At 40.7% G+C, this 21,123-nt stretch overlaps 2 protein-coding genes across 9 annotated transcripts in view; one reads left to right on the top strand and one right to left on the bottom strand.

Annotated features, from left to right (window-relative positions):
* ORC3 (origin recognition complex subunit 3) overlaps nucleotides 1-17,314 on the bottom strand; it is a 39,742-nt gene extending 22,428 nt beyond the window's left edge. For 3 of the 7 annotated variants that reach the window (XM_052781551.1, XM_052781550.1, XM_052781549.1), the window contains exons 1-8: nucleotides 17,096-17,241; nucleotides 14,433-14,487; nucleotides 10,438-10,535; nucleotides 6,215-6,359; nucleotides 4,819-4,923; nucleotides 3,887-4,041; nucleotides 2,808-2,944; nucleotides 564-723 (exon numbers count right to left, since the gene is read on the bottom strand). In XM_052781551.1, the coding sequence (XP_052637511.1) occupies nucleotides 564-723; nucleotides 2,808-2,944; nucleotides 3,887-4,041; nucleotides 4,819-4,923; nucleotides 6,215-6,359; nucleotides 10,438-10,535; nucleotides 14,433-14,487; nucleotides 17,096-17,119 (879 nt within the window). In that variant the 5' untranslated portion in view covers nucleotides 17,120-17,241. Of the gene's footprint in view, nucleotides 1-563; nucleotides 724-2,807; nucleotides 2,945-3,886; nucleotides 4,042-4,818; nucleotides 4,924-6,214; nucleotides 6,360-10,437; nucleotides 10,536-10,651; nucleotides 10,798-14,432; nucleotides 14,490-17,095 lie in introns of those variants that run through there. The other 4 variants (XM_052781555.1, XM_052781552.1, XM_052781554.1 and 1 more) reach the window with 4 other exon arrangements.
* An 87-nt stretch (nucleotides 17,315-17,401) lies between these two features.
* The window catches only part of RARS2 (arginyl-tRNA synthetase 2, mitochondrial), a 40,747-nt gene continuing 37,025 nt past the window's right edge, over nucleotides 17,402-21,123 (top strand). The window contains exons 1-3 of one of the 2 annotated variants that reach the window (XM_052781557.1): nucleotides 17,402-17,496; nucleotides 18,317-18,390; nucleotides 19,012-19,117. In XM_052781557.1, the coding sequence (XP_052637517.1) occupies nucleotides 17,458-17,496; nucleotides 18,317-18,390; nucleotides 19,012-19,117 (219 nt within the window). In that variant the 5' untranslated portion in view covers nucleotides 17,402-17,457. The remainder of the gene's footprint in view (nucleotides 17,497-18,316; nucleotides 18,391-19,011; nucleotides 19,118-21,123) is intronic. The other variant, XM_052781558.1, reaches the window with a different exon arrangement.

Here is a 21,123-nt window from a genome sequence, read left to right on the forward strand (position 1 = left end):
CAGTTTGACTTAACACTATTTTTGTATTTATTTTTAAAACTACAACAGAACAGAAATTGCTGTAACAATCAGGGATACCACTACTTTCAGCGTATGTAAGAGCGACTTTGGAAATCCTGCACAAAGAATCGCACAGGCTCAGCATCAATATGGCTTGATCATTTGGATAACTCTGCTAATTTTTGACAGGTGGCAAAATTCAGGCTGAACTGTATTTTTCTATGTTTAAAGCTATCTTTTTCTGGAACAAAATAAAACTCAAATCAAAGCACTACTTTAATGAAGAGGTGGGAATGTCAAAATGTAATTGCCCAAGTATGTATGCACAGATGTCAATGCAAATGTAAGATGAAAGCAGGTGCGTGAGCGTGTCTCAATGTGAGAAGGAAGCTCTCAGTATTAAGCTACGCTGCAGCTATGAGTAGAAATATCCAAAATCCACAGCTCTCAGGAACCACAGCTCTCCACTCCAAAAGCTTCAGACAAACCTGCTTTTAAAAGGCCACACATGTACACTGTGCTTGAATACACACACATACTCTCCTATTTAGAAAAGGAATTACCTTGTCAATTACAGTAGACAGGTGCTCCTTACAGGAAAGGGACTGGAAAAGCTCTATGCACAGCAGAGAGGAAACAGAGTGAGGAAGTAAGTTGTGGATAATCATTGGAGATGTAGCGATTCCAAAAATCAGTACTAGAGGTAATTCACGGATATGCTGACTAGATCATGGGGGAGGGGAAAAAAAACATAATAGTTACATTATAGAAAATAATGAAAAAAATGCATTATGTTCCTACTACAGCACTGAGCTTAGATGAAGAAAGGGGTAAATTAAAAGATTTGTTGCCAGTAAACCAGAAGAGTTTTGATGTGGAGTAAAATGCAAAAGAAAGGAAGCTATTTAAAGCCCTAAATTAGACAAGCAAATTAAATTATATTTTAGGATTCAAATTTCAGGAAGTGGCATAAAAAGCATCTTTTCAATTAGAGTATTGTACTGGTCTTATCTTCCCAAAAAGTTATATTCAGAACTGGATCTTATAATATGAACTTTTTTTTTCCCCCCAAAGAAATAGAGAAAAAATAAGAAGAGACATTAAACAGCTAACAGCCTCAAGAAAATTTACAAATTTTACACCATTTAATAAATTTAAAATAAATATGAAACCCCTCTAACGTTCTATGTTCCCATTATACTTAGATAATTTTTTAGTATATGCTTTGAGAACCGATAACCGGGACAATGCTGTATTGCTCGTGAACAGCATACAAATTACATAAAATATAGTGTTTTCAGTATTATTTCATCATTATTTTCCATTTTTTTATTAGTTTCAAGGAGATACAAGTTCTGCTATCTTAAATATCTTCTAGGTTAACATTGACAATGTATTCCTTTCCTCTGTTTTCACTATGGCAACTTTTTGACCTTGGTGTTTTAATCGTTACCCACAATTATTTAATTTCTCTAACTCCTCAAAAGTCATTGCTAGAGACTTGAACATAAAACCAATAAACTTCATATATTACTGTCCACCACTGATAACCTAAAAGAATATCAGAGAGAAATTGAATGTTGTGATTAAGAAATCATAACCTCTCACATTTATCCACTTCACCCTTATTATTAAACGTGTTTAAGACTGAAATGGAGAGAATAAACCAACTCTCTACAATCATCCCAAAGATCTTTTTCAAAGTATTATGCAACTCCACTAAGCTTCTCTTTTACCCATCTTCTACTTTAGTCAAGACAATCTTTAGTTATAAGATAATTTGAATCCTCTAAACCTTTTTTCTGAAGAGATGCAGTCTATTAAAAAAAAAGTGTATTTGCAAATAGTAGACTGACAGACCTGAACTACACTTCATCTACATTCCATATGCTCATAATTAGGTATTTATCCTTGCCACAAAAAGCAAAATAAAACACAACACTTAAAGACCAATTAAAACCTCATTTTCCCCTGCCTTAGACCCTAATTATTTCCAGATAATTGTGCATTTCTGATTTTACTTCTTGAAATGTTCCCTGGAGAACCCATCTGCCAGATCTGAAGTAGAAAAATATTTTTATTGTTGGTGTCTCAGCAAGTGAAATTGCCTAGCCTTGTTTAGAGGTAGTGTCAGGTGTGAACGCTGCAGCTGAATGAATTGTACAACTGCGGCCCCAATTCTGCTCCAACTGTAGTTTCAACCTGGGGACTAAGTATAAGATGCTCTTTTTGGAGAACAGAAGGGGGGTTTGATTAGAATGCATGAGATGACATTAAGGAAGACAGGTTAAGGAAGGACAGAAGCACAGGAGCACCTGAAGTAGTCAGCTACTCACTACAGATCCTGGCCAACACTGAGAAATTCTCTGGGTAAGTTTTATATACTCCTATTAGTAAGCTAGTGACCTTTAAGCAGCATTACATCAGTAGTCATACAAAAAATATACTCTGAAAACAATTTTAAAAGTCTACAGAAGAAAGATAGATCTAGGCATCTTAAAAATCAGTTTCACAATCATGAATTCTGTAACAACTAGTACCAATAAATCCTCTTATGTGAAGAATTAAATCAGCCACCCAATATATCTCAACCCAGCCTGTAGGCACTCTGGTTCAGAGTCCCAAGTTAGCTTTAGGGTAATTTATCCTCAAAACCTAGCAAATAGGTTTTTGCTCAATCACTGCTATAAAGCAGCAGCATCAATATTTGATTCCAACTCTCCACTGGCCTCATTGTTACACTTCAAACCAGCTGCAAATAGAAAATGGGTAAAGGAGTGAAAGAACTAAACTTCAGGTCATGTTACCTGCTGATGACTATGAAGTCTTGAAGTACTTTTGTGGTGAAACTTTCCATGTCTTTGAATATAACTACAACTGGAGGAGATTGCCAGTGTCTCGAAGAGGAAGTTCTTTTTTTGCTCGGAGTTTCAGAATCTGTTTTCTTTCAAGCCATTCGTTACACATTAATAAACAGAAGATGGTAAAATAAAAAGATTGAATCACATCTACTATACTATAATGCTCCAAAGTGACATGACAGACTTTTTGCTACAGTTGTATTTATTATTAGCATCCAGAATTGCAATTTTTCTTCCTTCTGTTTGGCACAGCATGAAGTACAAAGGATAAATGAATGTTAAAAACCCATAGTACAACAAAGAAAAGAATAGCTCTGTGGGACAGAACTGGTGAAGTTCTGTTGGGATTAAGGGAGAAGATTTGAGTTGTGTAAACGGACATTGCTCGTTTCCTATATCTTTACCCAATATTAAAAAGAGCATGTACCCATTAAACTTTTGTTTAACACAGTGCTCTGACGAAGTCGTCAAACTCAGTTCTAACTTTTATTCATGACAGAAACAAATCTTAAAACTTCATTAGCTTTATTAAATACAAAGATAGAAAAACATTTTGAAAGTTATTTTCTCACTGCTTGTCAATGTAGTGTAGGCTGCAGATGACATAATGGCACATTAGCACCAATATGGTGCCTTTTGCCTGGATGGCTGTTCTTTCTTAAAGATTTGTTTTAATAAGCAAACCATCTCATCACTCCTGGGAAAAAAGCATCTGGCATGAAGTTGATACTGCATTTTAAGCTTCTAGTTCCCAATTAAACAGATGACAAAATCGTACTTTTTGCTTGTTTTTCAGAATTTTGACATTCATACCTCATCAGAAACTAACTCCACATTTATATACGTTACAGATTTATATTCAAATGACCTCAGTCTCAGTTATTTCTTAGTATTAAATTAAAAGCTAACCTTTGACATTTTTTCACTACAGCACAGAAATTTGAGTTATTCTGTTTCTTTTTTAAAAGCATCTAAAGGTCAGGCATTTTTATAAACTGGTGATACAAAAAAAAAGAAAATCATACCTTTGTTACACTCTCATACCAGTTGATAAGAGAAGTCATTGAACAACGTATTCTATTCTGGGAAACCTGCACATAGTCCTCGTCTTCCAATGAGTCCACATCTATGTAGCAGTTCATCAGCTGCCCCATCAGCTTCTGCATCAGATTTTTTATGCCTTCACAAAACATTTTTAGACACACAGTAAAGACATTTGGTTATTCGGTAACACTTCTCCAACTCATACTCTAAAAAATTACCCCAAGTTATCACTTACTATTTTTCACTTTTCTAATTATTCTCCTTTTCTCTCCAGAATGCACATCTCATGCTCCAGAAAGCTTGAAAGTGTTCATGATATGCATGTTGTTAATGCAATAAAAATTATCCTAATAATTTGCCTAGATAGCAACAATTCAGGTTAAGATGTTGGCCCTGCACCTTTCCTGAACTCCAGTCACATGCTATTAAGAGTGACCTAAAAATAAATAAGGCAGCCAATCCACAGATCTGGAGATGCTGCCATAAGTGATTTTAATCTTTTTACTTAAAAAAATAAAAAAGGAGCAAGGAGAGTGGGACAAAACTTTATTCCCATTCCCTCACTGTAATAACATGACTGTAAGCATTTAAAAAGTAGAATGCATGCATACACTGTCCTATTAAACAAGGGGAAAGCCAACCTACAATATCAACATGCAATACACTAAGCAGCATGCTCTTGACATTTACGCTACAACTAAGTAGTATTTCAGTCTTCATTGTTTTAAACAGAACTGGATACCTCTTAAAATACAGTAGGCATTACTGCTACATTAACATGGGATTGAGCAAATCTTTAGAAATTTTCAAGATCCCTCCATCCCATTATTTTTACATTTGGGGGAAAAAGTTAGAATTTCTAATTAATTGATAGCTTACTTAGAAGAAGCAGCAAAGCTATTGCAGTATTTACCTGGGCAATCTTTGGCTTCCAGCAAGGCTATATAAGGAGTAATGTTATTCTGAAGGACTTCTGAGAGACTTCTAAAAGTCAAGTCATGATCTGTAACATTTACACCTAGAAAAAAGACAGGTTTTTAAGGGCATTTTTCCTGTGATTTGTGACCACAATGATTGAATAATAAACTGAACAGCAGACAAAAAACAGAAGATACCTCAAATATTCAAGGAAGGCATGAAAAGCATCACATCATCTATGAGGAAAGATGAAAAACTAGCACAAGATTAGACATACATGTTAATACTAGCTGATTAAAAGGAACAGGGAATCACTGCAAAGACCCCTCATATAGTTTGTGTTTTGTTTTTTTTTTTAAAGAAAGATTTCTCAAGGGTGCAAACCTGCAAGGAGTATGATTGGTTTTCTAACTTCCCTGCTACTTAGACCCTCAGAAGCCAAACCCAGTCATCTAAGGCTTGCAGACAAGAAGATGAAATTCACCTTCTCTAGAAGAGCAGCGCATATACCCGAGACCTGGATCCTCACATGGCTTATGTAAGCAGGAAAATTACTACGAGTTAGTATGAACTATAGTCTGAATTGACTGTGAACTACTCAATATTTATGGCCTTTGTTAACATCCTTTAGTAAAAAAAAAAAAAAAAAAAGAACAAGCCCCTCCAGAAGGCAATTCACAGCTTCTTCCACAGAAAAATATTCAGAGCAGGAACTTCTCACTTTCTACTACCTACAAAAGTAGACTACCTTCCAGGCTTAGCACTCACATGGTAAATTTGAAGCACAGGCCTGATTTTAGGTTCCCTAAAATGATCCACTGAAAATGCAATCAGGTTGCCTTGAACCAGGTTTAGGCTTACAGTTACAACCCTTTGAAAGAAAGGAGTGGGGACAAAAAAAAAGAAAGACTTCAGAACTTCACTATCTTCAGTAAAAAGATCTTCAGCTATTTTCTTCACCCTCTGCTCCTTTTCCAAGGTAATGACACTGCTTTCCTACACGTAAAGATGGACTGCAAGAACATATATCTGAAATACAGAAGCTGTGTAATTCCATGGTCAGTCATAGAAACCACCAAGCATGTTGGTGGCAGAAACAGGGACAGAATCAAAGCATCTCCAGTGCCTCAGGAAAAAAAAAAAACAACAAATCACTACCAGCTGCCTGAGACAGACCTTTAGGGAAGGTGTTAACTTGCTGGACTATTATGCATACAAAGGGGAAGAAGGTGTTATCCTGCTTCCTTCTCCCAGCCCAATCTCTTCTGTTAACTTTTCTGAAGCTGATATTGCTCACAGTAAATTGCTGGAAGTCAGCAATATATTTTTCTTTGATCTCTGTGTCAGTTTTAAGCAGATGTACGTAACAAAATATATCTTTAAAAAATTACCTAAGACAAGAGCTGCAGTAGGGATTTCTCTGGACTTCATCCGACAAGTCCATTCTGTTGTCTTCTCTTGGAACTCAGAATGAGACTGCCTCAAAAAACTTACTAGATTATCAAATAACTGCTTATTCGAGTCTTCCTGTATTTGCTGTAAATAAACACAGAGAGATTTTATTTATAAAAATGTGGTAACATCAGAATATCTCCCTTTTCCTACCTCTTTCCTGCATAAATTTTAATCCTTAAAACTCCAGGGTAAAATTTTAAGTAACACTAAGTTTTCCTGTGAACTATAAACATGCTCATTTATTCACTGTATGGCAAACACAGACATTTCCCATCTTGGAACTTCTGGTGAAATGCCTCAACAATAACTTGGAAAGCAAATGAGCTTAACTGTGTTGTCACACCACAGGCATTAAAGACGGAGGAAAAAAACCCATACTGACAAAGTGTAAGTGACATAGGAGGAATAAAACAATATAATTAGTTTCTGGAAGAATGTTCATGAAAATTCCTATTATTCCCTCTTGGCTTACAAAACACCTGTAAACATTTTTGAAAGATCTAAATGAGATCAAACATTCAGCTCCTCCAAATCTAATTCAGGATGAAAGAAAAAAAAAAAAAAAGAAAAGCACTAAGTATGTTTTATAGGAAAAAATACTAAACCACATGACTGCCACATTTGCTACACTGTCTTTTGCCCTTCAGGATGATTTTCATACAACAATATGTATATGCAGGAATATATGGAAAGGTGAGAGAAAACAGGGGAAGATAAAACTTTTAAAGGCACATATATAGTGGTAGCATTTTGTATTTCTTTTTTTATGTATGTGCCTTTGAAAATCTGTCTCTACTCCAAGATATGCCTTCTGCTAGAACAGACAAAAAAACCCTGTACTCTGAAGTTCAGGATATCAATATATACTCTAGAACATAGATGTTAGAAACAAGATTAAACCTCTGCCCCCAATGAAATCATCATCAAGATTTATTAGCAACAAGAAGTGACATATACAGCAGTGAACTTGATTTTATACAAAGTTGCAAAGGCTGTCCCTAGCAGCATTGATGAGGCAGCTATCAAAGGAGTTAAGGTCACATCTCCAGGAGATTGTATACAATGCCTGCTCAAACACCTGAGCTCCATTTCCATGACACAGAAGAGTTCCTGTTGCTCTCCTGAAAAACTGATAAAACTGTACACAAAGTAATCTTACTGTTTTCACCCTCTACTTACTAAAAAATATTCTTCTGGCCTTTCTGATGTTGACTGTGCACCTCTGAGCTCCCATCTCATAAACTCTATGGCAATTCAGAAGAAACTGTAACATGGCATTTTAAAAAGAAGAATTTCCGCCATCAGCTTTGTAACAGTGTTGTAACAACTCCTGTACTACCATATGTCCTATAACAACCCTCCGAGCTTCTGCTTCAGAATCCATCAGACCTTAAGCTTCTTCTGATTGTTATTGTACATGTTTTCACTAAGCTGTCCTAACAAGAACCTGAATCCTTACTTTGCGTAGTTACAGTATATATTATTTCTTCCAAAGAGCACTTGTGAAGTGCTACACATTTACTTAGCCTTCTTAAAACCCATCACTCTTTTCTCGTCAAAACAACTTTGTTACTGGCACTGTTTTGGTAGTGTTCCAGAAAGTAGGCTAAGCTGCTCTGCATTTCAAGTGACCAACTCATTTAATTGCATGACACTGCTTACTCTGGAAAAGTCATATGAACTGCAAGTTCAATCCCTGCTGTGACACTAGGTTTGGTCATGACTATCTGTTGTGTGGTCTGAAAACCATTATCTGCACATTAGAGCTAAAGTTACCATATTACAGCCCTGCACTTAGGCTTTTTGTTTCTAACCTGGATCCCGATAGTGCAACTGGAATTTCTCACCTTACAGTAAGGGAATGTTTCTGAAAGCCCTTTATGAGATGTATCATAATAAGAACATTTGCAAGGCCATTGCTGACAGCAGGGGTCAAAACTGGGGTACCTTGCAATATTGAAACAAATAAAGTCCAAAACTCACCTTCCAAAAATTAAGGACAGTTCCTGCAGTACATCTGCCAGCTTTTCATATTGTGAGAAGGCTGAAAGGATGTCATCACCAGATGACAGTTGGTGCTGCCACAATTGCAGCACAGTTTATGATGGACATACAAGGACCAAGAATGCTCCACAACAAAGCACCTGGAATCTAAATCCTCTTCACTCTCCAACACCTCAAGGGGATACCAGAGAACTGGGAAAACACCAGCACAAGCACATGGCCTGCCAACGAACCATCAGGTAACAGTACTGTGGAAAAAACTTTGGAGAATATCCTGCTAGGTTCCCTTAGCACACTACTAGAACTTCAAGAATAAAAGTCCAAACCAGCAAGCCATGCAATTCCCAGGTATTCTGTCATGGATCAGGTTTACTACACCAGGGTTTGAAAGTATATAAGAAATAAAATCCTGACTGGATAAAGCCCTCACATACCTGGCCTGACCTCACGGGTGATGCCGCTTTGACCAGGAGTTCAGACTAGAGACTTTCTAAGGTCCCTTCCAACCTGAATTATCACACAATTTTATATGTAAGAACAATGATCACCTCCAAGTTTGCCAACAGTGGGATAAAAGTATGGTAATTCAAAACTCACTAGAAAAAAAACATCAGAGATACCCCAGAAGATGGATAAAGAAAATTCTATGTATAGCAGCAAATGTAACTGCAGGTAATCTGCCCTTGGGCAAATCAAACTCTAAGGCAAGGTCCATATCAATTTGTCAATATAGGATGAACTGTCTTCCATCAAGAAGAACAGAAGAAAGAATTTGGCAAACTCCTAGCAGCCTCAAAGAAAACAAGGGTAGGAGATTTAGAACAGGAAAGAATGATGGTTTTCCAGATGGGAACAGTTCTGTGCTTCTGAGTGGTTAAGGAAGGCTTTTGCTATGATGGGCTGTGCCTGCTGCTCCGGGAGAAATCCCACAGAGCACTAGGAAAAACACCACCGCTTCTTCAACCCGAAAATCCTGTAGCTACCATTGGCAATGTAACCATTGTCTCAAAAGCCTTGACAACACTGTGCCAAAGAAAAAAGATCCAAGAAAAGGTCTTGAAGTAGCTACAGAATGTCATCTTCCCTATAGTCCACTGTGTAGCTGACAAGACAGCTTCTGGTGCAGCTGCCAACATTACTGCCAATGCTGGTAGCTAACCCGCCAAGCTGAAGCAGTTGGCAGGAAGATACCAAATATACATCCACAAACTTCTGTGTGTTCTCTATAACCAGCACCATGATGTAGTGCACTGCTTTGCACGGCCTGGCTACCTATGGTTTGAAAAGGGTGCTGACTAGTCAAAGTGAGCTGGATCATGGAATAGTAGGAACAGAATTAGAGGAATTTATGAGTTTAGCCCAAGGGTCCAGATTGTAAGCTACATCCAGCTGGCTTCTACTGTACATCCCAAAACAAACTTTGGAAAAAAAATTCTCATAATGTCTAGAGCCCAACAGCAGGCAGAGGAATATGGAATACTTGCCCAGAATCCTTGACACTGAATAGAGGAGGAAATCCCTGCTGTACGGAAGCAATTATTCATACCATAATGCAAGCCACCTGGCTATAGGGATACAACACCAGCATGCCATCTAACACACAACAACTAGGAGGCCACAGTTCAGTATGAAATTAACTCTGATCCCCACCAGAAAACCCCACTGACACTGTCCATGCTAATTCAATAGACTATGCTTGCAGCTGTGTCATTCAGTATTTGACATCCATGCAGTCGTATTCACATAAATCCACTGCGAATCCTGGGCTGCTATGAACTCTGTAACACTGAGGTAAAGAGCAGCCTAAAATCCTCAGAGGGCTGGCAAGCATGTAACTGAATTGAAGGTAGAAACCAGCAGTATGGCAGGAATTAATAAAAAAGACAATTAGTAAGAAGAGAAGCTTAGAAGCAGCAGCTTGAAGCATCAAAAGCATGTAGTTCTGTGGTTAGAAGTAATGGGTAATTGATGGATTTATTATTACTATTTTATATTCTGGACAGGGATTCAGTCTCAGTCAATATTTCTGGCCCTTTTATTGCTTTAACTAATTGCCCTTTTAAGCGTGTAAAAAAAGAAGGTCTCCAGAAACAAAGAAGCAAGCAGCGTTGTTATAAATGCAAAGCACCGCTTTAGTGTGAGGTGCAAGACTTACCTCTGTTTCCGATTTGATCTGATTCCATAAAGACTGACAAGTAACAAACCGCAACTCAGAATCCTCTGAATCATTGTTTTTTTCTCTGAAATCATAAGCTAGAAGACAGAAAGCAAAGGCAAGCACAAATAAGATTATTAAAACAAAACATTTTTTGTTGAGAAGAAAACAAAGCACCTTACTGAAACAAGAACATCTTAATATATATATATACCTGAGAAGATGACTTTTCTCTTAACCAATTAATTAACTGCTGGTATCTGGTAGAATAAGCAAGGGAAAAAGCAGAATCTATTACCCAGGTAAACAGGCAAAAGGTAAAGAACTGGCTTCCATCTCAAGTCCCAGATGAGCTAAAGGCTAAATCAGAGCAAACAACCTTTATTATTAAAATAAAATAATTTTTTAAAAAAATCTTTCCCTTGCTTCAGAAAGTTTTGTGGGTCTCTTTCACCTAATAAATATTCAATCCTCCTTCACCATTACAGTCAGATATGAACCATAAAGGCTTGCAAGAATAGATACATGAAAATCCTTTCTGTTCCCCAGGGAAGACGCAGCTAACACCAATTTCCTGAAAATATTATCGTATAGTGGGAAAGGACTATCAGGTTACATGAAATACAGATTTATTTATTCTTTTAAAATACATTTAACCGACACAACTATGCCAGCAAAACTTTTAAGCGCAAACCAGGCCTACATTTCTGGCTCACCTCTAAACTGCCTCTCACTTCTATACATGCTCTTTATGAAAAAAAAAAAATGAGAATCAGATCCTTTTTGGTAAAACAGTGTCTTGGCACATTTTCCAAATACATCTGGCTTCCCAGGTGCTGCTCTGCCTCACAGATGTGAGTACAGAAACTCTCCACCAGCTTCCAACTAATAAGGTAAGACAGAGCTAGGAGTAAAATGGGAGACTGAATAAAAACTAGTATAACTGAGTGAGATTTTTCTCATTGTTTTTCCTCCCACATTCACACAATCTACATTTCCCTAAAAAAAAAAAAAAAAAAAAAAAAGGCATAGGCTTGGAACCATCCTACTCCCAGCATACATTTAGCAGGCCTGGTATAGCTTTAAGGCTTCACTAACAACACCTGGAAGAACACAAAGACTGAAAGTTAAGTAAACAGCCTGTTAACTGTTGCTACAAGGCAACATTAAACACAGCAATTCATTTTTTCTAAACGTATGCATATTAAAAGTTTAGTTTGTTAGCCATTAACGTCCATTTGGTGGCCATTCAATGGAGCATCAGCAGTGGTCCACCTCTAGAAAAGAGCCAGCTGATGAGCACATTCAGTCTCCCAAAGCATTAAAAACACCCAAAACAGCTCTGTAAATGACAGAGGCCTCATCCTCCGTTTTCATCGTCTCCCCTAAACTAACACCTCATTTGTATCCCTAAGAAAAATCACTTAAAATACATAACCCACTCTGATTACACAGGTCTTAGGCTTTTAGTTAAAGCAAATCCAGCCACCACATTATTGGTAATATACCAAAGAATAATATTCTTTTTATACTACCAAAACTCAAACTATAGGTGCAAATGCACACAGAACGCCTTTTGTGGGGTGCAACAGTATTATCAAGTATTGATGCTGTGAAGTTTCACAACTGAAACTTCACACTTGATAGGTTTGGGCTTCCAAACTGGATGGATGCATATCAAAGTACTCTTTAATTAGAACACCATTCTAACCAACTGCTGTGAGCAGCCAAACTAGCTCACCTCTGCCTCTCTTTTAGGGGTAGTTCAGTCAAATTCATTTTTATTTCTCAAAGCATTTGCTAACTAGAACAACATGTTTAGTAGGATTTATCCAAGCTTAGATTACCAATCTTGCAAAAACAAAAACATAATATCCAGTAAAGGTAAAATTTCATGTGGTTTAAGTGCGTAGATCTTGGTTGTTCATTTATTTATCTTGCAATGACTTGAATGACAGACTGGATTCTATTTCCCCGCCTCTCATTCCCTGAACTACAGATGTGCCAACTCTCATGGAAAAAATAACTTGGGATTAATTTTAAAGCAGCTGTTACAGTAAGTCCCTCTGGTAAAGAGGGACTTACTGTAACACCTGCTTTAAATGAATGAGCCTGTGGTGATTTCCACAAGAATCTGGCCTTATTACTTTCCCCTCCACTTCTGTTATACAAATTGTCACTCCTTTTGACAGCTCTGGTGATGCCAAAAAAAAGTTTAACCTGGCGTGGCGGGTTGACCCTGGCTGAACACCAGGTGCCCACCAAAGCCGTTCTATCACTCCCCCTCCTCAGCTGGACAGGGGAGAGAAAATATAACAAAGGCCCTGTGGGTCAAGATAAGGACAGGAGAGATCACTCATCAATTACCAGCATGGGCAAAACAGACTCAGCTTGGGAAAAATTAACTCAATTTATTACCAATCAACCAGAGTAGGGTAATGAGAAATAAAACCAAATCTCAGAACACCTTCCCTCCACCCCTCCCTTCTTCCCGGGCACAACTTCACTCCCAGATTCTCTACCTACCCCCCGCAGCGGCACAGGGGGACAGGGAATGGGGTTTACGGTCAGTTCATCACACATTATTTCTGCCGCTCCATCCTCCTCAGGAGCAGGACTCATCACACTCTTCCCCTGCTCCAGCATGGGGTCCCTCCCACGGGAGACAGTCGTCCACAAACTTCTCCAACATGGGTCCTTCCCACGGGCTGCAGTTCTTCACAAACTGCTCCAGCATGGGTCCCTTCCACGGCATGCAGTCCTTCAGGAGCACACTGCTCCAGCGTGGGTCCCCCACGGGGTCACAAGTCCTCCCAGAAAACCTGCTCCGTGGGCTCCTCTCTCCACAGATCCGCAGGTCCTGCCAGAAAACCTGCTCCAGCGTGGGCTTCCCACGGGGTCACAGCCTCCTTCAGGCACCCACCTGCTCTGGCGTGGGGTCCTCCACGGGCTGCAGGTGGATATCTGCTCCACCGTGGACCTCCATGGACTGCAGGGGGACAGCCTGCTTCACCATGGTCTTCACCACAGGCTGCAGGGGAATCTCTGCTCTGGCGCCTGGAGCACCTCCTCCCCCTCCTTCTTCACTGACCTTGGTGTCTGCAGGGTTGTTTCTCTTACATGTCCTCACTCCTCTCTCCGGCTGCCGTTTTCTGTCTGTCCCAGCAACTTTTTTTCCTTCTTAAATATGTTATCACAGAGGCACTACCACTATCGCTGACTGGCTCAGCCTTGGCCAGCAGCGGGTCCGTCTTAGAGCCAGCTGGTATTGGCTCTGTCGGACACAGGGGAAGGTTCTAGCAGCTTCTCACAGAAGCCACCCCTGTAACCGCCCCCCACTACCAAAACCTTGCCACACAAAGCCAATACACCTGGGAATAAGAACAGTAAGTTTCCTGAGTCTCAAACAACAACTACTTAAGCAGCATTATTTGTGGCTCCAGTTAAGAGTCAGTCCTGTTCAGTCTTTCTCAAATGACAAGAGACCTGTATACACAGCACACAGGCTGGAGAAGATAGATAGATAGACATATATCTAACAAATACTAGTGGACAGAAGCCATGGGATCTTCACAAATGGCTTTTCTTTCTTCTTTTCCTCAAGAAACTTAGGCAAACTACCCAGAATATGATCAGACTTAGGAATGGGATATCATTTCTGACTCCCATAGCTTAAAAGTGGCTCACTCAGACTCTTCAGGTAAATAGTTTGTCAGTCAGTAAACAATTTATGGTAGCATGGAAAGGAGTTCTCTTGTAAAAAAAATGTGCAAAGACAAAGATAGCTATACAGTCTTGATTGCTGGAGATGAAAAAAACATTTACACTAGCCAATAATTTGCTGGGGTTCCTCCAAAGAAATGAGTTTTCAGCAATATCGACATCAAGGAGCAACAAAAATACTCATGCAGCTATGACAGAACTCAATTAGATGTGGTAAACCTTCCAGGATTAACCCTTTTCAAGCATAGAAATATATATCAAAATGCACTAACCTGTTTTCTGAGACACCCTTCTCTTCTTGGGACATGGTTTAAAAACAAAGCAGCCCTAAAGAATAGCAAAAAAAATAGAAACTTCAATATGAGCATCAATCTGACTGGCTCCTGAGGCCACTTTATTCTCCTTCAGTTTCAGCACTCCATTAAACCAACAATTTGAACTGAATTACCAGCATCTTAAGGATATCAATTTGCATGTTGTCCCTTTATATCCCTGTTTCAAGCTGGAAAAACTAGTGGAAGCAGTATCCCAGCATATTTGGGAGGAACTTTTTCATCTTTCCACTATGTTCTTCAACTCAACCATCAACTAGAACAGCAGCAGATTCTTTAAATGTCTCATAACCTCCAACAGGTTTAGAATTAAGAGGAAACGATTCCCTGGGAACACATCATTAGAGTTTTTTCAGTACAGTTTCAGTTAAAAACAAAACAAAACAAAAAAAAAAAGGAAGAGGCTGGGATACATAGAAAAGGTGATCCAGAATAATGCAATGAGTATTATTAAGTCACTTACAAAAGCCAATGACATGCCCTAGCTACAGAAGACAAGTACATCCCAACTTGAAAAAGTAAAGATGGTTAGAAGCAGAATGGTTTGGAAGAGATCCAGATAAATAAAAACCCTGGCTCCAAGGAAGTCCTCCAGGTAGAAGTCATCTCCCAGTTAGATCTGATCCTTCACAAAGGAGAAGGAAATAAAACACAAGTATTAAGCTTTGAATTCTGGAAGACTTTTTTCCTTTTCATCTAGAAAATCTGAAATTTCTTCCCCCATCCTCTCAAATAAAAACTCATTTCTTTTGAAGAGTTATAATGATTTCCTATATATCAGAAATCATACGAATTCCCCAACTCTCACTGTGAGGTTCTTGTGCTACAGCAAGGGTGAAGGAAACACACAAGTGTTCAAAATAGATAAACAAGACTGATTCAATCCTATATTTCTCATACGAGCAAAGATTACTGAATTCAACCTAGGACAGTTCAGCCACTAGCATAAGAATGATCTAGTGAAAATAAAACTCCAGAGGTATGTTCAATTTTGATCACAGGCACTAGTCTGTTGGGTGACTCTGGACATGTTATTTCCTTTCTTATACAAATAAGAAATTGCAGTAAACCACTGATAACAATATCGGCCTCCTCTGAAAAACAGCCTTATGAATTCCAGATGCCTTCAGATACCTTCCATTTTACCATGCATATTAACAACCATCTAAAAAGGGCTGGACAAAAGTTGTAGTTATTCTACAGACCCTAAACACCCTGGAACAATTCCACTACAAAAAGCTATGCTACAGTCTTATTTATGCTGCAGTACGCACAACGTGTCAGAACAGTAATTCATGAGAGCACAGCTAGAATCAGCCAAAATAACTATAAATCATATATATAAAAGAAGAAACAATGCATACTTAATCAAATCAAACACAAGTATTATTTAATGCTTTACAAGCATTGGATTTCCCTACATTGCTGAATGTAGCAGAGACCAGAACATAAAATGGCAAAGAAGTATTACATACATGACACTGCAGGCAAGGTGGGTAGTGAAACATGTCCCCACAACTACTTAAAGGCAACAGCCATTTCTGAAAAGGAGATCCACTTGTTTTGGATTAAGTTTTAACTTTGTTTCAAAGTACTTCCCTTTACTCCTGAGAGTAGTAACCTGCACAGTAACTTCCACACCAAAGGATCACAATTCAGTGAAAAATAACATAAGGGACGAGAGTCTTCCAATGACAAAACACATCCCTTCCTGCTGTGGACCACTGCTATTGTTGAGTACACGATCAAGCAAGACAGGAAATAAATTTAAGCTTAAAATGCAGCATTTTAAGTCTTGCTACATACTAACACTCTGATGAATGCACTGTCCCTGCTGCCAACCCTCACTACAGGCCAGATAAAAGCTTTCAGGTCAGAAATATCAAGGTGATAATAGACACTTAACATTACATGTGAGTGACACCACTTTTATTTTTATTTCTCCACTAAATTAGTTTTGGGGGAAGACGCAGTGAGTGTTTTAAAGTGGCAGCAAGCGATGCCAACAGACTTTAGCTGGAAGTGACAAAACCTACAGCCACAACACTACTGCTCAGTTCTAGGCGAGGTTTACGTCAAGTACGAGCGCTTTTTGCGTGCTAACAGGACAGAGGAGTAAGACAGGAGGGCTGACTGTTGAGAAAAGGAAAAGTGCCTTGGGTAAAGCGGGACGGAGTGGGCAGGGATGAAGAGCCACCAAGGCTTGACGCGGGAAGGGAAGGACGAGACAGGAGAATAGGGCAACTGGGAACCTGGGCGCAGGGGATGAGGGAGACGGCAGCGGATGAAGCGAGGAAGAGGAGCAGAGGCAGGACGCGACAGGGAGGCAGGGCCTCTCTGCGGGTCAGTTCCTTCAGCACCCGCGCAACCGCGCTGTTCTCCTCAGGGGGCCCGGCAGCGACCGCTCAGTTCGGACGAAGCCCCCCGTCCCGCCGAGGCTTGCAAGGGGAGCAGCCAGCGCTTTGGGCACGCCGGCCCCGGTACGAGGCCTCGGGCCGCCCCCGCCGCCTCGGCAGGGCGGGAGGGAAACCCGGCGGCCGACCCGACCCGTCCCGTCCCGCCCGCCCGGAGCGGCGGTTGGAGGGCGCCCCCTCCCCCCTCACCTTGGAGACGGAGCACGTGCTCATGTCGCCTCTCTCGCGCCCCAGGCCCCAGCGGTACCGGACGAACCGCCCCGCCGCCGCCGACCGAGCCGGCTCTCGCGCACCCCGGGAACGCCGCTCCGGCCCCCTCCTTGTCGGTGAAACGCTCCAGCCCGACGCGCTCCCTTCGCCGGTCTTCCCCCCCTCCCCTGCACAGTAGGACAGCCTTCTGCCTCTGCGCACCTCCTCTGCGCAGACGGGAGGGTGAATGGGCTCTCCCACCCCCGTCCTGAGAATGGTACTACCCCCCCGCCCAGGGGGCGGGCAGAAAGGAGAAGGGGGGGGGAAGGGGCGGCTGCGACCTTCCGCCTGGCGGCGCAGCCATGGCAGCCTGTTCCTTTCGGAGGAGCATCGCTTCCCAGGTACGGTGCTCCCTCCCGCAGCTTGCGTGGAGGAGGGGCGCGCCATAACCGAGACGTCCCCTTCGCTCCCTCACCCAGACACCGCCCCCCCCCCCACCCCCCCGCGGGCATCTTACAGTGGGTCCGACCCGTTGCCAAGGGGCTCGGCGCGGGCTTCCCTGCCCCGCCCCTCTCTGGCGGCCGGACGGCAGCGCGCTCGAGCGTCTCCCGCGGCCCCCCCCCGCGCGCGGGGGCAGCCGGTGAGAGAGGGGTGCCCCTCCCCCGGCGGCCCTTGGCGGGAGGTCTGACAGGACGGCGGTCCCCGCACCGTCCCTCACACCACCAGCCCCGCACCAGGCGTGCAGGTTTCTTATCCCCCCCCCTCCCCGGAGGCTTTAAGCCCGTGAGCGGTTACATCGGGAGACTCTTCATCTTGGCAAGAAGCCAGCCCTTCGCAGCTTATTAGAGAGGCCCTCGCGTGGTGTGGGACTCCTTGTCCCCCGCTCGCGAGGTGCGGGATAAGCTAAGGGAGGTGTAGCGACTAGGTCAGTCGATAGAGGCATGCCAGGGTTCGATGGGATCCTTCCGGGGGGGGGGAAAGACGCTATACGTGGTGTTTTGTCTTGCTAAGGCTCCTTTAACATTTCTAGGGTTTGTATGGCATATTTTTTTTTTTGCTTATAATAGTTAATAAGTATTTGCTTTTTTGCCTGGGTTGAAATTTGCTTTCAGACATAAATGATGCATATCCCCCCCCCGCCCCCCGAGTATTTAAACAGGGAGCAGTATTTTTCCTGGCTCTTTTTTGCTTAAGACAATTTGTTCTTTATTTCAAATATAGCTTTCAAAGGTTTTGGATCTGCCACCAGAAAATTTAATAAAGTCCATATCTGCAGTTCCTGTCTCCAAAAAACGGTAGTGTTTACCTTTTATCTTACAATGTTATGTCATTTTATTATTTTCTGTTGTGCTTATTATTGCAAGAGCTTAACAGGACTTTAGGGGAAAAGAAATGCAGGAAAAACAAGCCTAAGGTAATAATATACCAATCCGATTATAATAAGATACCTAAATCTAATTAAATCGCTGTATTTTTTCAAGCAAGCTCAAAACAAATATAATTGCTTAAAAAGCTGTACAAATTATAGGCAGTGCTTGAGTGGCAAATGTTTCTGCATTAATGATCTGAATGTGAAACTGCTTAGAACCAATATTAAGTTATCATGGATTTTTTTTCAGTGTCCTGCTCAAGAGTAGTAATGATGTTAACAAGTAAATTACATTTATTCATGAGCACAGTTTTTGTTTATTCTGAAATGGTGTTCTCGCCATATCTATTTTCTGACTGTATTAGAGCAATGGTAATATTTGGCCTTCTGTTGCAGCTTTCTAAACATAGTGAACTTTCAGGTATCTGTGACTGGGTTACGCTTGGCAGTTAGACTTGTCATGTGTAGAGTCAGCTTGGATCTGCCAAATCCACCCATCGTTTCAACAGGTTTTTTTTCCTGATTTTCGTGTGTTCTTTTTTTTCAGGCATGTTGCTGATTTCCAGCTTTCCATTGCTTCTGTAACAGAAGACAGTTCTAGTGATTGCTTAGCACAAGACCTTCATCTTCAAGCTCAGAAGCTAGCTGAAAGGGTATGCTAATGCATTAATCATATGTTTATGCAATAACGAACTTACAGACTAGAGGTGTAACAGGCATCATAAGGTAAATAGTATTCTTTCTCCAAGCATCTGCTTGGGTCAGAGCAGTAGTGACTGCACCCAGTGTAATTGTACACAGAAACTTCACAGGGGATTGGAGAAGCAGTTTTAGTTAAGGTTCTTGTGAAGTTATTGTTTTCAAATAGTTTGAGAGTAAATAATATTTGTGAAGTTAGGAGGGTATCTGAAGGGTATGCCATGGTCTGTACTGTTGCCCAACACTTGAGGAAGAAATTGAGTATGCAGTGGCTTGGAAAACCAAAGACTGCAAAATCCAGCACTAGAATGGCAATGGATAAACTTAGCCTGCAGGACGAACAGGCCAGACTTTCAAATCCCTAACTACTCGAAATTGAAGTTTCTTAGAACAGCAATTTTTTCAGGTGTGTTATTCTGGGAAATGGCAGTAGCTGAGGTGTTAAGACTAACTAGAGTATAAAAACGAAGCAGCATGCAAAACAATGTCTACAGAAGTGACACAAATCTTGAAGGAAGGGAAGGAAATAAAAATTTGGAGAAGTTGGCATGCATAAAGTTGAACAAAAGTGGGATCAGAAAGGTGACGCTGTGGTTTGAGGGATCATTTGAGCTGAAAAAAATCATTTACAATCTAAAAATGTGTTGCTGATGCCAATGCAGAGGAATATAAACTAGGAAATTATGGCAGAGTTAGTTGCAAAGAGGAGCTAGATCAAATAATGAAAGTGGAAACAATTCTTGATCTGCATCAGAAGGAGCAAGCTTGAGAAGGAATCAGTTGGGTTGCTATTATGATCAGGCATTAAAAAGGACAAATAAAAAGTTGTAATACTATTGAGAAGCTAAACTATTTCTCCATGTCATTCTTCATTGCTGAGATCTTGAAGAGATCCATATCTTGGACCCATTCTTGTAACAGATGAATATTCTGACTTAGGTGAAAGAATAACTGATAGTGCACAGATGTACAACCAAAAGTTCTGAAACAACTTAAAGATGATCTAGAACCATAAAATAATACAGGTTGGAAAGGACCTCATCTGTTCCCATCTCCTCCTCAGTGCAGGCTGTTGAGGGGTTTTGGATGAGGTTGCTGAGGACATTTGAAATCCTATCAGATGTTGAAAGCCTCAAGGATTTGACAGCCTCCCTGGGCAATCTGTTTCAATGACTGTAACTTCACGGTAACAGTTCTTTTCCTTGTGTCTAGTCTGTCACTTTAAAAACAGCTGCTGTTCCCAGTGTTTAGAAGGCTGCAAATTGTCTCTCTCCTTTATTGTTTGTGGCTCATTAAATACACCTGGGACACTTAGCCCTACATCTTTATGTGGAAGAGCAATTGTAACAGTAAAGAAGAGCAGACCATCAACGTAAGCCCCAAAACTGAATGGACCATGCTAGTTAGACAAAGGAAAAGAAATTCCATTAATCTCTTAGGAACGGTTTTTGTTGGGTAGTGAATAAAGGAGATGCATTTATTATAATTTTAGACTGGTCATGTCATCCACAAAGAAGGTAAGCAGTGTAGAAATTAGCAAAATATGACCACATATAAAAAACTAGCAGAGAGACAGAAAAATGTAGGCAGTTACCAGTTTTTGTCATGATAAACTGTTGATGGAGTGCTTCAAGGTTCAACAGCATGTTCTTAGTCACTTCTGAGGAAATAGGTCACAGTATTTGAAATACAGATATTTAGGTTAGGCAGAAGAGATGGAAATTTTTCTCATTGACTAAAATAGCCTAAATAATAAGGCAATGTGATACTAAACGAAACATAATATGCTCTGATGTGCTGAGAATTGTCTGTCAGAAAGGTCAGAACTGTCTTGTTTCCACGGGCTTTTGATTTCATGTGGCTGGCTGATGCTTGTTTCATCTTTGGACTGTTAGTTCTTTGCAGAGGGGGCATTGTGTTATGGGGGTTTTATGCCTCTGTACAGCATAATGGCATTCTG

Source organism: Harpia harpyja, chromosome 3 (genome assembly GCF_026419915.1).
Source record: "Harpia harpyja isolate bHarHar1 chromosome 3, bHarHar1 primary haplotype, whole genome shotgun sequence".
Classification (NCBI taxonomy): Eukaryota; Metazoa; Chordata; class Aves; order Accipitriformes; family Accipitridae; genus Harpia; species Harpia harpyja.